Source organism: Primulina huaijiensis, chromosome 17 (genome assembly GCF_012295235.1).
Source record: "Primulina huaijiensis isolate GDHJ02 chromosome 17, ASM1229523v2, whole genome shotgun sequence".
In the NCBI taxonomy this organism is placed as follows: domain Eukaryota; kingdom Viridiplantae; phylum Streptophyta; class Magnoliopsida; order Lamiales; family Gesneriaceae; genus Primulina; species Primulina huaijiensis.
Window position 1 is genome coordinate 1,785,014 of NC_133322.1, and position 13,285 is coordinate 1,798,298.

The window sequence follows — 13,285 nt, forward strand, 5'->3', positions numbered from 1 at the left end:
ATGGATGTTGTTACAGCCTACTTATATGGATCACTTGATAGTAATATATATATGAAAATCCCTGAAGGATTTAAGATGCCTGAAGCACAAAGTTCAAAACCCAGAGAATGTTATTCTGTGAAATTACTAAGATCATTATATGGGTTGAAGCAATCCGGCAGAATGTGGTATAATAGGCTAAGTGATCACTTGATGAAAAAGGGATATGTAAATAATTCAATATGCCCTTGTGTTTTCATTAAGAAAACAACATCCGGATGCGTAATTATTGCTGTATATGTTGATGATTTAAACATCATTGGAACAAATAAGGAAATTCAAGAAGTTGTGTCATACTTGAAAGAAGAATTTGAAATGAAGGATCTTGGAAAAACCAAGTATTGTCTGGGTTTACAAATTGAACAAAAAGAATGTGGAATATTTGTTCACCAGACAAATTATACAGAAAAGATCCTTAAACGTTTTAATATGGACAAATCAAATCCTTTAAGTACTCCAATGGTTGTTAGATCATTAAACATAGAAAAGGATCCATTCCGTCCATGTGAAGATGATGAAGATATTCTTGGTCCAGAAGTACCATATCTAAGTGCTATCGGTGCCCTTATGTATCTTACAAATTGTACAAGGCCTGATATATCTTTTGCCGTAAATTTATTGGCAAGATTTAGCACATATCCAACAAAGAGACATTGGAACGGAATTAAACATATATTCCGTTATCTACGAGGAACGACAGACTTGGGACTTTTGTATTCAAAAGATGCTAATCCAAGTATAATTGGTTATGCCGATGCTGGATACTTATCTGATCCACACAAAGCACGTTCTCAAACTGGATATGTATTTACTCGTGGAGGCACTGCAATTTCTTGGCGTTCACAGAAACAAACACTTGTAACAACTTCATCAAATCATGCCGAGATTATTGCACTACATGAAGCAAGCCGTGAATGTGTGTGGTTAAAATCAATGACTCAACATATCCAAATCTCATGCGGATTATCATTCGACGAGAAGCCTGTGATACTATATGAAGATAATGCTGCATGTGTTGCTCAAATGAAAGAAGGATACATAAAAAGCGACAGAACTAAACATATTCCTCCTAAGTTCTTCGCATTCACCAAGGAGCTTGAGAAGAATAAATGTATTGATGTTCGTCACATTCAATCAAGTGAAAACTCATCAGATCTCTTCACAAAGGCACTTCCTACGACAATATTCAGAAAGCACATATATAATATTGGGATGCGCAATCTACGAAATTTGTGAAGAATTGTTCGTGTCAACATGAGGGGGAGTTTACGTGACTGCACTCTTTTTCCCTTACTATGGTTTTTATCCCAATGGGTTTTTCCTAGTAAGGTTTTTAACGAGGCAGTATAAAAACACGTAATGTATACAATCATTATGATCATCATCACAAGGGGGAGTGTTGAAAAATTATTTAAAAATGTGTTAAATATTTGTGTTGAAAATGTGAATGTTGAATGTTGAAAATTAGGTAAAATTAGGTGTTGAATATTGAAAATTAGTGTGTGATGATGTAGGTAATGATGTATTTTATTTTGGATTATTTGTAAAAATTTTCTATAAATAGATCTCTCATTTGTGAAGAAAATCACAATTGAGTTGAGAGAAAAATATTATAAAGTGTGTAGTGTGATAATTTTGAGAGTTTGAGATTTTTACTTTTTTACCGTAAATTTTTACTTTTTCACAACACATTTTACTGATAATTGGTTTTAAGGAATAATTTTTACCATTTGCTTAAAAAAACAATAATTAGTAGTATTATCTCACATCTGTTTCTAGCTTTGAGCTTTTATAGTTACAAAGTTTTCTTGAATATTCATGCTATTGTGTCAATACACTTTTAAATTGGATTTAATTAGGTAAAATAATTTTCCTTTTAAACCTAATTTTTATTTATAAAATAAAATAAAAATATTCAATATGACGAAGTATAAAACGCACACGTATCCTGCGGAGTATAAAATAGTCATTAGGCCGTCACCGACTCCTCAATCTCGAGTGCTAGGGTTTCTCTCCCGTTTAACGTATACTCTAGCGACGAGGCATACTCAACAATTATACGAAGTATTAGTTTCTTATTGAGATTATTAATCGTATCTTCAATCGTTGGCGGCGATACTTTTCTATTGTTTTTACTATCTGTGTGATTTTGAACGGTGAATTTTGAGAAATATGCCACCTAGAAGGACCAAGAAGACTCCGCCTGGGCCAGGCAACAGGCGAGCTACGCGGGCCTCTTTAGCGACGTCGGTTAATGTACAGGCGCATCCAGAGGAATCCAACGTGAAAGCGGAGGAGGCTGAGGAAGAGTTGCCACCTACTGCGACCCAGGAGAAGGTGATGGAGCTTGGGGAAAATGTGAAGGCGGCGGAGAGTAGCTATATCTCTCCGAAGAGTAAGTAAAGATTCTTAATGATGAATTCAATATCACTTATCTTCTTTTGTTCCCGTATTTTGGTTGTAATATGTCTATTTATCTACAATTTCGGGACATTAGCTATTCTGATGCATAGTTTGCTTTCTTTCTGTGAGTGCGATAAGCAAGGTTGCACGTATTTCCCTGGGTATTTCGTTTTGCGTCTGTTGGCAGGTAGATTTTGGTGCGAGTTTCTTTATTTTTTGAGGATTGGAATATTGGAGTGCTAATCATTTTTTTTAACCACCCTACCATTTTATGATTTTTTGATTTTTGGTCATGTAATAATGCTGTGTCTTTTCTAAAGATTTTTCTATAAATGATACGAGATGGGGGTGAGAAATTTATCGAGTTTTGAATCCCAAATTAGGTTTTTTTTGTTGTATAAGTTGCTAGTGTTTTGAAGAGTGTACTTGAAAGGTCCTTTTATGTTAAGCCGATGCCACGTGTCGAGCATGCATCTATTATTTCCCTTACGAAAGAAAAATCAGCTAGCAGTATGGTTAGAAGTTTAGAGGATAATGGAACTACCGGAGCCGTAATATAGTTTTCTTAACTTTTTCTGTGCCAGTAATAGTATTATCTAGGTCATTACTAATTTTCCTAAACAAAAATATCCTTTTTCATCTTTCTGATTCCTTGTACAGAGCATGCATCAATTCTTTTCCCTTACAACAAAAAATAGCTAGAAATGTAGTTGAAAAGGCGAGAGATTTACAGAATTACTGGTAGTCATAATATAATTTACCTAACTTTTCCACATCATACAATCGCATTATCTAGGTTGTGACTTATTTCCTAAAGAAATAGGTCCTTTTTGGTTGTGCTGATCCACATGTCAAGCATTCATCAATTCTTTCCCTTGCAACAAAAAATTAGCCAGTGATGTAGTTGAAAGGCAAGATGATAACGTAATTGCCTATTGTCATAATATAGTTTTCATAACTTTTTTCACGCCAGATGATCATATTGTCTGGGTTGTGACTTATTTTCGTAATGACAAGAACTTGTCGTGTCAGTGAAAAATTTCCTTTTATCCAATCTGAAATTCAGAGCCATTCATCTTCTAATTGTTGTTCTGTTATCTGGATATGATATTGGTAAGCTCCTGTCCAAAAGTGCTCACGATTCTTTGTTTTTTATTTTAAATAAAATTTGGTTTCTCATTTAAACTTTTTTGATATGTACATAGATTTGTTATATCGTGCTCAATGCGTTGAGATGCTAAGAAGATTTTTTCTTGGAAGTACATTTATGTTATAATTTCTTGTTACAATATGCAATTTTCTGTGTTAACCAAGGTTGTGATTTCTTATCTGAACGATGAGAATCCTTTAGCATATAGACGGAAGTCCAAAGGATATATACTTGGCTCTGATATCTCCTATTGTGTTTCTCACAATTATTGACTGAATTCTCACATGACTTAAATACATAATATTCCATATAAGGTTGCTAAACATTGAAAGAATCTAAATAATTGCAATTTAATGATCTACCCTTCCTTCGTGGAGTTAAAGATTGAATGGTGTTTTACATGTTCATTTGATTTTTCCAGCTGCTTTTTTCTTCTCATAAACCCCTCCTTCAGAAGGTAAGATGGGTTTAAAGTTTGAGGGTTTGTGGGCCTATCTTTTTCTGTAAGCAGAATAGCTAGAATGTGAAGATTTTAATTCTAAAGACGTGTACTTTGAGATTTGGAGAAATTTTCTTTCTTTTCTTTCACACGTGTATCTCGATTATGTTTTAGAAGGATTTTAATGATTATGGCAAAGCAGAAGTGGATTCATTCTTCTGGGTGTCCTCTGGATGTCTGTATCTCATTGTTTTTAACATGGCAGAGGATGTTGATGCCAGAGAACTTGTTGGTGAGTATGAAAAAGATGAAAGGATAGATTTTGAGGATAATGACCCTGGATATGAAGCTGAAGAGTATGGCAGTGTGGATTATGATGAAAAGGAGATTGATCAAGACCATCCAGAAGGAGACAAAGTAGAGGAAGAACTAGTTGAGGCAAATATTGGTGAAGATGAAGAAGATGTCGAGGAGGAGGAATTGGAAGATGTGATCGAAGAACTTGAACATGAAGAAGATGATGAGCGTGTTGAGGAGGAGCATACTGAGATGATTAATGCTGCCGAGGAAGAAGAACACCACGAGCTTGTCAAAGAAAGACGCAAGAGGAAGGAGTTTGAAATTTTTGTTGGGGGATTGGACAAGGATGCTACAGAGAACGATCTAAGAAAAGTGTTCTGTGAAGTTGGTGAAGTCACCGAAGTTAGACTTCTGATGAATCCTCAGACTAAAAAGAACAAGGGTTTTGCATTCTTGCGTTTTGCAACTGTGGAACAAGCAAAACGAGCTTGTGCTAAGCTAAAAAACCCTGTGGTACTTTCTTGATAATGTAGTTGTCATGACTCATTATTTTACTATATATTGGGTCACTTCTTAACTACCCAAATCTCCAGGTTAATGGTAAGCAGTGTGGTGTTACCCCAAGTCAAGACAGTGACACTTTATTTTTAGGTAACGTGTGCAGGACATGGACAAAAGCAGCTGTAAGTAGAGTGTTTTTTTGTTTATTGGCAATATGTTTCCGGCAAGGCTTTCAATTGCCGCTCACTGCTACCTGGTGTACTTCCAGTTGAAAGAGAAGTTGAAGCATTACGGCGTGGAGAATATTGAGGACTTAACGTTGGTCGAAGACAGTAACAATGTGGGGATGAATCGTGGTTTTTCCTTCTTGGAGTTCTCCTCACGGGTTGATGCCATGGATGCTTTTAAGCTTCTACAGAAAAGAGATGTGGTGTTTGGTGTTGATAGGCCTGCCAAAGTTTCCTTTGCGGATTCGTTTATTGACCCTGGTGATGAAATAATGGCTCAGGTACATAAGTGGATGAACTTTCTACTTGGCTAAAGGGGGTGGAGTTCCCTGCTTAGTTGAAGCTTTATTTCCATCCATATTACCATTTGTTGTTTGTCACAATTATTGATCCGAGAAACATCTCTGGTGGTGTCTTGACAAGTATCTTTCTGTTTAGAATTGTCCCTCGACCCTTTGAAACAATTACTTATTTTCCAATTGTTGTTACGAGTTGATCTACTTCTGACTTGACCATAGCTGACACGTTGAGACTTATCACCTGCTTATGTATATATTTTGGGCATCTAGTTTAACCAATATATGTATATACGTAATGACACTGGTACTGCATTTTTTTAAATAGCATGCTCTCTCACCCACAGAAGAAAGGAAAAAACTGTTTGGGTAAATTTTATGCAATTAAAGTTCTGTATTTCTCTGTTTATTCTTTTCTTGGGATAATGAGATGTCTTATTAGGCATGTCGTTTTAGATTTTTTTGTTGAATTTGGTGCACTCGTTGAATGCGTTACTGACATTGCACTTCAAATTCAGGTTAAGACTGTGTTTATTGATGGTCTTTCTACTACTTGGGATGAGGATCATGTTAAGGAACTTCTTAAAATATATGGAAAGATTGAAAAAGTAGAGCTTGCCCGCAATATGCCATCCGCAAGGAGAAAGGATTTTGGATTTGTAACTTTTGACACCCATGATGCAGCTGTAACTTGTGCTAAAAGCATCAATAATGAGGATTTGGGTGAAGGCAATAATAAGGTTGTGTCTCAAACTTTGCTGTGGGTTTTTTATAGGTACTCCTGTGGGTTTTTTTTATAGGTACTCCTGTGTTTGGGCTGTGTCAAATTTCTGCATTTTTCAGGCAAAAGTTAGAGCTAGATTGTCTAGGCCCCTTCAGAGGGGCAAAGGAAAACATGTTACTCGTGGAGATTCTCGACCTGTGCGCAGGTCAATTCGGGGTGTTAGGAGTTCATGGGGTCCTGTTCCTCGTGGCCTCCCTCTTCACAATTCTAGAGGAAGTGGACCTCGTTTGCCACCTGTGGTTCATCGTGGATTCGCAAGGCCGGCAAGCATCCGAGAAAGAAAACCTGTTATGGCTGTTCCTTCAAGGAGCAGACCCATGCCCCCCTTGCCCAGGTCTTATGATAGGAGACCACCTGGTATGCAATAACTTTCAAATATGTTAGAATCGATTTTTCATTTTATGCACTGTTTTCCAATATTTTCTCTATAGTTCCACCATATGCCAAAGGAGGTTTGAAGAGAGACTACGCTCATCGTGAGGAGATTCTCCCTAGAAGTAGAGCTCCAGTGGACTATAGTTCCAGGGTTGCTTCAGATAGACGCCCATTGTACAAGAATGATTATTCTCCTCATGGATCAGGTTACCCTGATGTGCCTAGAGGTGGTACATCTCACCCTGTGAGAAAAGCTTACATTGATGATGGTTACAGTCAGAGGTACGAGAGGCCACCTCCGGTTTACCGTGAGGCGCGTGGACGTGAATATGATTCCATGTCTGGGTCCAAACGATCATATGCTGCTATGGTAATTGCCTTAGCTTCTTGGTCTATTCCGTGGAAATCTCAAACAATTGTCATACCGTTATAATTCTGAGATAAGAAAATTAACTCTCATTATGCATACAAGGATGAAGTACCATCACGCTATGGTGAGGCAGGAGTGCGTCATTCGCGGCCTCGTTTGGATTATGATACAGCTGGCAATGTTCCTCATTATGGGGATGCTTACAGTGACAGGTCTGTCAATTATTATTATTTTTTGTTTGTTAAACGATGTTATCCTTCCCTCTCACCTTCCTTGTACATTCAGGCTTGGAAGATCAAATCTAGGATACGGTGGGAGCAGAAGCACCCTGTCAGGTCATGATTCTCATGGGCTCAGTGATCGCCAGAGTATGGGTTACAGTGGAACTTTGTCTCAGGATTTAGACTAAACTGAACGTTTTTTTTTAATAGTTAATCTGACATCCCATTTCAGAAGTTTTTTAGTGTTTGTTGTGTAAATGGCGGTTGTTTGATGGACCTTGATTAATAATCTTCTCCTTTCAGGCTCATATGGTGGTCGTGAAGTTAGTGGAATGTACTCATCAAACTTTGGCGGGGGTTATATGTCTCGTGGGAATGATGTATGTTTGTAATCCCTATGTCACCTTCTTGTATCCATTTCTTGAAATGGCCTTCTAACGCATGATTCTCTATGAATTTTGTAGGTTGGTGGTAGTTCTTACTCGTCACTCTATTCCGGGCGCAGTTTAGGTGGTAATAGTTATACAGGAAGTGGAGGCTCTGGATCATATTATTGAGGTATGTCTTTTTCTTATTTTTCTGCTTGCTTGTGTGAAGCAGATAAAAGCTTCTATTCTCGATGTTCTGGGCCGGTTTCAATTTTGATTATGGTGCGGAGTCATAGTTATGTATCCTCTTGCTAAGTGCTGCACATGATGGGTGAGGAGAATTATGATCGTTCTTGACATTGTCCATGGCAGAGATTGGAATTGAGAAGAGGTTGTGCTTAGGATGTGGATTATTTGAAGTTACGAACTTGGATGCTTGCACTTCAAGCGGAAGCATGAGTTTGATCTTACACAGCCTCTCATTGGGTTGAGAAATCTATAGGGGTGGGTTGGATAGTGTAGTGGACTATTTCAGATCTGTGTTTGGATATTTTAATCATCCTGTGTATTTTTTGCTGTAAGGTATTCTGAGTTTCTTGGAAGTTGAGGAAGACTAAAGTTTGTGAATGTTCAAGGATTCTTGTTTTTTGGTCCCTATTTGAACTGCAGGGAGAAGAAGTGATTTATTTGTTTTAATGGGTGAACACTATGGAAAATGTTGAAAAGGTGTGTGACATTTGGTTCGTCACTACTCGGTGTAATTTTTGGACGAGCAAGATATGTGTGCTTTTGCAGTTTCAAAGTGATCTTCTGTCTCTTTTAGAATGGAAATGCATGAAGAAGATGAGCAAACAGCGTTCAACTTTTTTTGTTACTTTTTAATGATTATGACAAGATATAATAGTACACCATTTATCACAGTTTTTAGGAAGCCTGAGGCATTGTATGCTTGAATAAAAATTAGATGGCATCTGGATATGATAAAATTGGATTTTGAGATAATGTCTTGGAAGTTGGGCTTTCTACATTATTAAACTACTCCTCCAGTTGTTCCTTTGAAATTTCTATGATTTGTAGATGCAAAATTTTGGGGTAAGATAATGGACAAAACCCCGGTTCTTTTTGTAGGCAATTTAGCCAAAATTGCTCAAACAGTGAGCTTTGGCCAGATAGGATTTGCTTATCAGCTGGTTTGGATTTGCTTTTTGTTTGGTGCGCCATTAGTTTGTTGAAATGACCTTATTACTTGGACGATTGGTTTCCCAATGTTTTTAGTGATGTGTTATTTTGCTTTCGCCTGCATCAGATATTGAATTTACTAGTGCTTAAACTGGATCGAAGCACCGATGTTTCATTAATGGCACTTGCTGTTGGCCACTATGGCTATGTTTTATGCTTGAAACAGTTTCATTTCGTTGGATCACAGCGAGATTGACTGTAAAATGTTTCTGAATAACAAACTGATCGACACCGAAGGAAATAAATGTGCACGCCTTTTAACATGTTTTACGTGTCAATGATACCTTCTTGGAATGGCCTTGTGTTCCTCATGATGAAGGCCGGGGAACTTGTGAATGCAAGTTTAGTGCTAGTAGTATTTGAAGCATCTCTTGGATATGGCATTGGATGTTGATACTGCGTGGATAGGAAATTGGTGGTGTTGGAAGCTTATCTCGCTACCGAAATGTTATTTCTGTTCTTTAGAAAGGCCCTCTTCCCAACCCCGACACATGCTCACAACTGCCAAATCCACATTGTGCATATTTTGCTTTGTCTAGGCTTGATTTTGCCCATGCTCATATTTTGTTGGAAGTTGTGGTATTCCATGCCTACTACATATCCTAATATGGTATTAGTAGCTTCCAGAGCATGACATATGCTTAGGATCCGCAGAAAATATTCATTAACCTGATATTAATGGACTGGGAAATGGAACGAGAGATGTCGTTGACAAGGGAAAATGGATTATAGTTGCGATGCACTTTGTTTTTGCCCTTACCTTTTGAATTTAGATGGTAAAACGAGTTTCTCCAAGTATATAGCATTGCCCCTCAAGATTAATATATGTTTGACTGACCGTAAAAGTGGTAATATTATCAGCTCTAAATTTTACTAATGTATTAGCTTATAGCATGTAGTTGGTTCGATAATTCTTTATTTATTTATTATGTTGTCAACTAATGTCAGAACTCAGAAGTAAACAGGTTTGGAAATCCCCAAGTTATAGAAGGTCAAGTGTTATGACATGATTAACGACTTTACAGTTCACAATACCATGTTTTACAGTTCACAATATAGAGGATCTAAATCCAAAATTTTAATGTCTGGACGAACATCCTTGGCATTTGTTTGGTGATGTTTATTTGTTCGGAGCTTTGTAAATTTATTTATTCTCTGTTTCTAAATTCATAGTAGAACACGTCGCAAGTTTGCATTGGGACAAAAGTGGGTGCGGGTTGTTTTCTCTGTCTCTAAATGAAGATTTTTTTACATGTTACTTGTAATTTTCCAAATAAGTGTTGGTTTTAATTTGACCCTTTTTAAAAAATGTTAGTTTAAAGCATACCTTTGTGAATACTCTAAATCGTACGTTCTCGTCAAATTTCTTGGCCCGTCTTTGTTGAGTTGGCTTTCTTCCTATGAACTTGTAGTGTACAACTGCTCGAAGTCTCTAATATCGAATTAATGATCAAGCTTACAGTTTAAAGGAAGATAAAATGAGATTCTCGACAATTTTGTCCAAGAATTTGCAATGCTCAGTTCTTGTTATTTGGTATTACTTGAGTATTTTGCAGCAGTAGTCTGCGAATTCCATCATCTTCGCTGTCCTAACATATTTATCCCGTGGCGAATCTGCTAAATAATCCGGAGCAGTTGGCAGTCGTACGATTATTTTGAAAACCGGAGTTAGTACAAGAAGCAATAAATATGAACGATTATTTTTAATAATACATTTCGTTATATAAAAATTAAGCACGAAAACAAAGCAAATGCATTAAAACCATCATATTTAATGGATGACATTTTAAAAAAGTTTTGATTCTAAAATTAGGTCGATACGGTTTAATTGATTTTTTAATAAATAAACCAATATATTTTTAAAATGAAATCCATGTGTCTATATTATTGTCATGCCAGCTCTAGTTCCAGAACTTTACTCTCTGCTTTTTTTATCCCCAAATAAAGGATGGAATATTATAAAAGAAACAGATTTGTTAATTTTTTAGCAAAATTATAAGTGTAACTCACCTCTTTATTCCAAATCACCGAAAAGGATTCGCCTAAAGAATATTCCATAGTAATGGGCTGCTAGGGTTTTGGGTATTGTATTCGGAGAGCCACCGGTTCAAGTATAAATACAGCAGCTTCTTCGTTTCATTTTGGCAGCTCAAGCTCTGCTTCAAGCCTTATAATTGATGTTACATTTATATTTGTCTTAAAAATGGAGCAGACTTTCATTATGATCAAGCCTGATGGGGTTCAAAGAGGCCTGGTTTGTTTGTTTTTACTCTGTCGATAATTTTATCTTGATTTTTCCATGGTTGGTGTTATGTTTTCATGAAATTCTGTGTGGGTGATATTTCTTCTGCGAGATCAAAACTGTATGGATTACTACTGTGGGATTTGGATTTAAGTTTTTGAGATAAAAGGTTTTTGTTTTTCTTGAAATTAATTGAAGAATACAGTAGATCTGGTATGTTTTTGAGAAGAAGTTGTAGCTGAGATTTAAGGTTACATATTCTTTTGTCTCTTTATTTGTTTTGATCGATTCAGGTTGGTGAGATTATTGGCAGGTTTGAGCAGAAAGGTTTCGCTTTGAAAGGTAGCGTTTTACCCAAATTTCTCGTATATTGTTTTTGCTTAGCTACAACAGCAACAGTAATAGTAGTCTGGATTCATGGTTACAATTTGATTTGAACTAGTGTGTGCTTTTGCTTTCCTTTGTCCTATGTTGATTTGTCTTTTTCTTTATTCTCGTATTATATTAAAAAAAAAATGGTGAGGCATAACTGAAATCAATAATCACATTCTTTGATGCCGATTGTTAGTCATAATTATGTTTTTTTTTTGTTTGGTATTTCATGGGTTTTGGGACTTGTTCTATTTTTGGTGAAAGATTTTTTTTGACACATTCGGTGAAAGAATTTTAAAAGTTGTATATAGAAGTCATTTTTTATTTCTCTCCTTCGATATGGTTTGGAAAACTAGGAAATCTATCTTGATTAGTGAGTCACCTTGTTCCTGTCCCATGCTAATAGTATGTGTGTATTGTTCTAATGTAGTGGATTTCCCAAAGGTACAAATTAGTGAAAACTCTGTTTTTATTAACTGCGACAAGTAAACATATTTTTTGGTCCGGCTCATTCACAAGGTGTTGAGATGCAGACACATTTTATACTTGTTATACTTGTTTGGCCGTTTTAGGCACAGATTATTGCACCAGTACAAGATAAGACCCATTGCAATGTGAAGATGATGGACGATCAAATTCTGCCCACTAATGTTCCACCCAACTTTTATAAAGTTGGTTTCTTAGCATTTCTGTGTGCATGGTTTGATATCTTACATCTGTTTTGGATACAGGGTTAAAGCTTATCACTGTGGATCGTCCTTTTGCTGAGAGCCACTATGCAGATTTATCCACAAAGCCCTTCTTCAGTGGGCTCGTAGAATATATCATCTCTGGTCCTGTTGTTGCCATGGTTTGGGAAGGCAAGGGTGTGGTAACTACTGGCAGGAAGATCATTGGAGCCACCAATCCCGCTGAGTCTGCCCCAGGGACCATCCGTGGTGATTATGCTATTGACATTGGCAGGTGAATTTAGCTTTCTTGTTCATGTATCATGCCACACCAAATCCTACATAAGATTGATAATTTCAAGTAACCTGGATTTAGGGATTCGTTGCATGTTTTTTCCATTGAGTTACACAGTTTATTGCCTCGTTTTATGTTCGTATTGTGTTTACTTAAATAGTTTAAACACATGATTTTCCTGTGCTGGCGATCTTATTTATGTGCTGGAAAATGCAGAAATGTCATTCATGGTAGTGACGCGGTCGAGAGTGCAAAGAAGGAGATCGCTCTCTGGTTCCCAGAAGGAATTGCTGAATGGAGGAGCAGCCTTCATTCTTGGATTTACGAGTGAGCGTCCTTGATGTGAATGCCTATGACAGACTATATGTATGGCTCGGTTATTCTATCCAACTAGAGTTTGAGTTATGTCTTCAAATTAAGTTTATGAACGTTGATGATGTAGTGCAGTTATTTCCCCCTGCAGTTGATCTAAATATTCAATATTTTGAATTTTTTTTTTTTGTTGCAGTAGTATTAGCACGATAATTCGTATGCAAATTGGTTTCAAATTTTAACCCACTCAGTTCGGTTGGTAGGGCTCTTAACTTAAATCATGGTCATTAAATCACGTGGGAAGTGGTGAAGCTTCACGGTCGGTGTCTCACCGTTGCTTGGCCTTAGAGTTTGGTGTTCTGTACAGTGTAAATGATGAGACGTTGGATGGTTTGGTTTTATGAAATTTCTATTTCAAACTGAAATCTGAGCCACAGTTATTCATGAATCGAATTGAAATATGCAAGATTGTCTTGTGTATTCTTTAGTAAAAAAAAATAAATAAATAAATAAAATCATAGGCAACCTGTACTGGCAAATTTTCACTAGGGTCAAAATAACATAATTTTAAGAAAAAAAATTATGGTTTGGCTGCAAATTCTCAATTTAGATTTGGTTTCTATTTGTTTTGTTTTGGTTTTAATATTCGTTGTAGGAGAGTTATATGATTCTATTTTCATTTTC

General features: G+C 36.6%; 2 protein-coding genes and 1 long non-coding RNA gene across 3 annotated transcripts; 2 read left to right on the forward strand and 1 right to left on the reverse strand.

The window, feature by feature from the left end:
• The first annotated feature begins 2,000 nt into the window (after positions 1 to 2,000).
• LOC140963607 (uncharacterized) lies at positions 2,001 to 9,718 on the forward strand. The gene is made up of 12 exons (XM_073423000.1): positions 2,001 to 2,434; positions 4,297 to 4,844; positions 4,925 to 5,014; positions 5,101 to 5,340; positions 5,874 to 6,095; positions 6,199 to 6,496; positions 6,571 to 6,884; positions 6,987 to 7,096; positions 7,170 to 7,252; positions 7,409 to 7,485; positions 7,570 to 7,663; positions 7,846 to 9,718. The coding sequence occupies exons 1-11, from the start codon at positions 2,212 to 2,214 to the stop codon at positions 7,660 to 7,662; spliced, it is 2,298 nt and encodes a 765-aa protein (XP_073279101.1). The 5' UTR covers positions 2,001 to 2,211; the 3' UTR covers position 7,663; positions 7,846 to 9,718.
• A 989-nt stretch (positions 9,719 to 10,707) lies between these two features.
• LOC140963610 (nucleoside diphosphate kinase 1-like) lies at positions 10,708 to 12,778 on the forward strand. Its single transcript, XM_073423002.1, has 4 exons — positions 10,708 to 10,966; positions 11,248 to 11,296; positions 12,058 to 12,289; positions 12,506 to 12,778. Exons 1-4 carry the CDS (start codon positions 10,916 to 10,918, stop codon positions 12,618 to 12,620), a joined length of 447 nt encoding a protein of 148 aa, XP_073279103.1. The 5' UTR covers positions 10,708 to 10,915; the 3' UTR covers positions 12,621 to 12,778.
• Positions 11,465 to 12,051, reverse strand: LOC140963611 (uncharacterized). The gene is made up of 2 exons (XR_012172714.1): positions 11,903 to 12,051; positions 11,465 to 11,871 (listed from the first exon to the last, which is right to left on the reverse strand). It is a non-coding gene; the product is annotated as an uncharacterized lncRNA (long non-coding RNA).
• Positions 12,779 to 13,285: the final 507 nt, after the last annotated feature.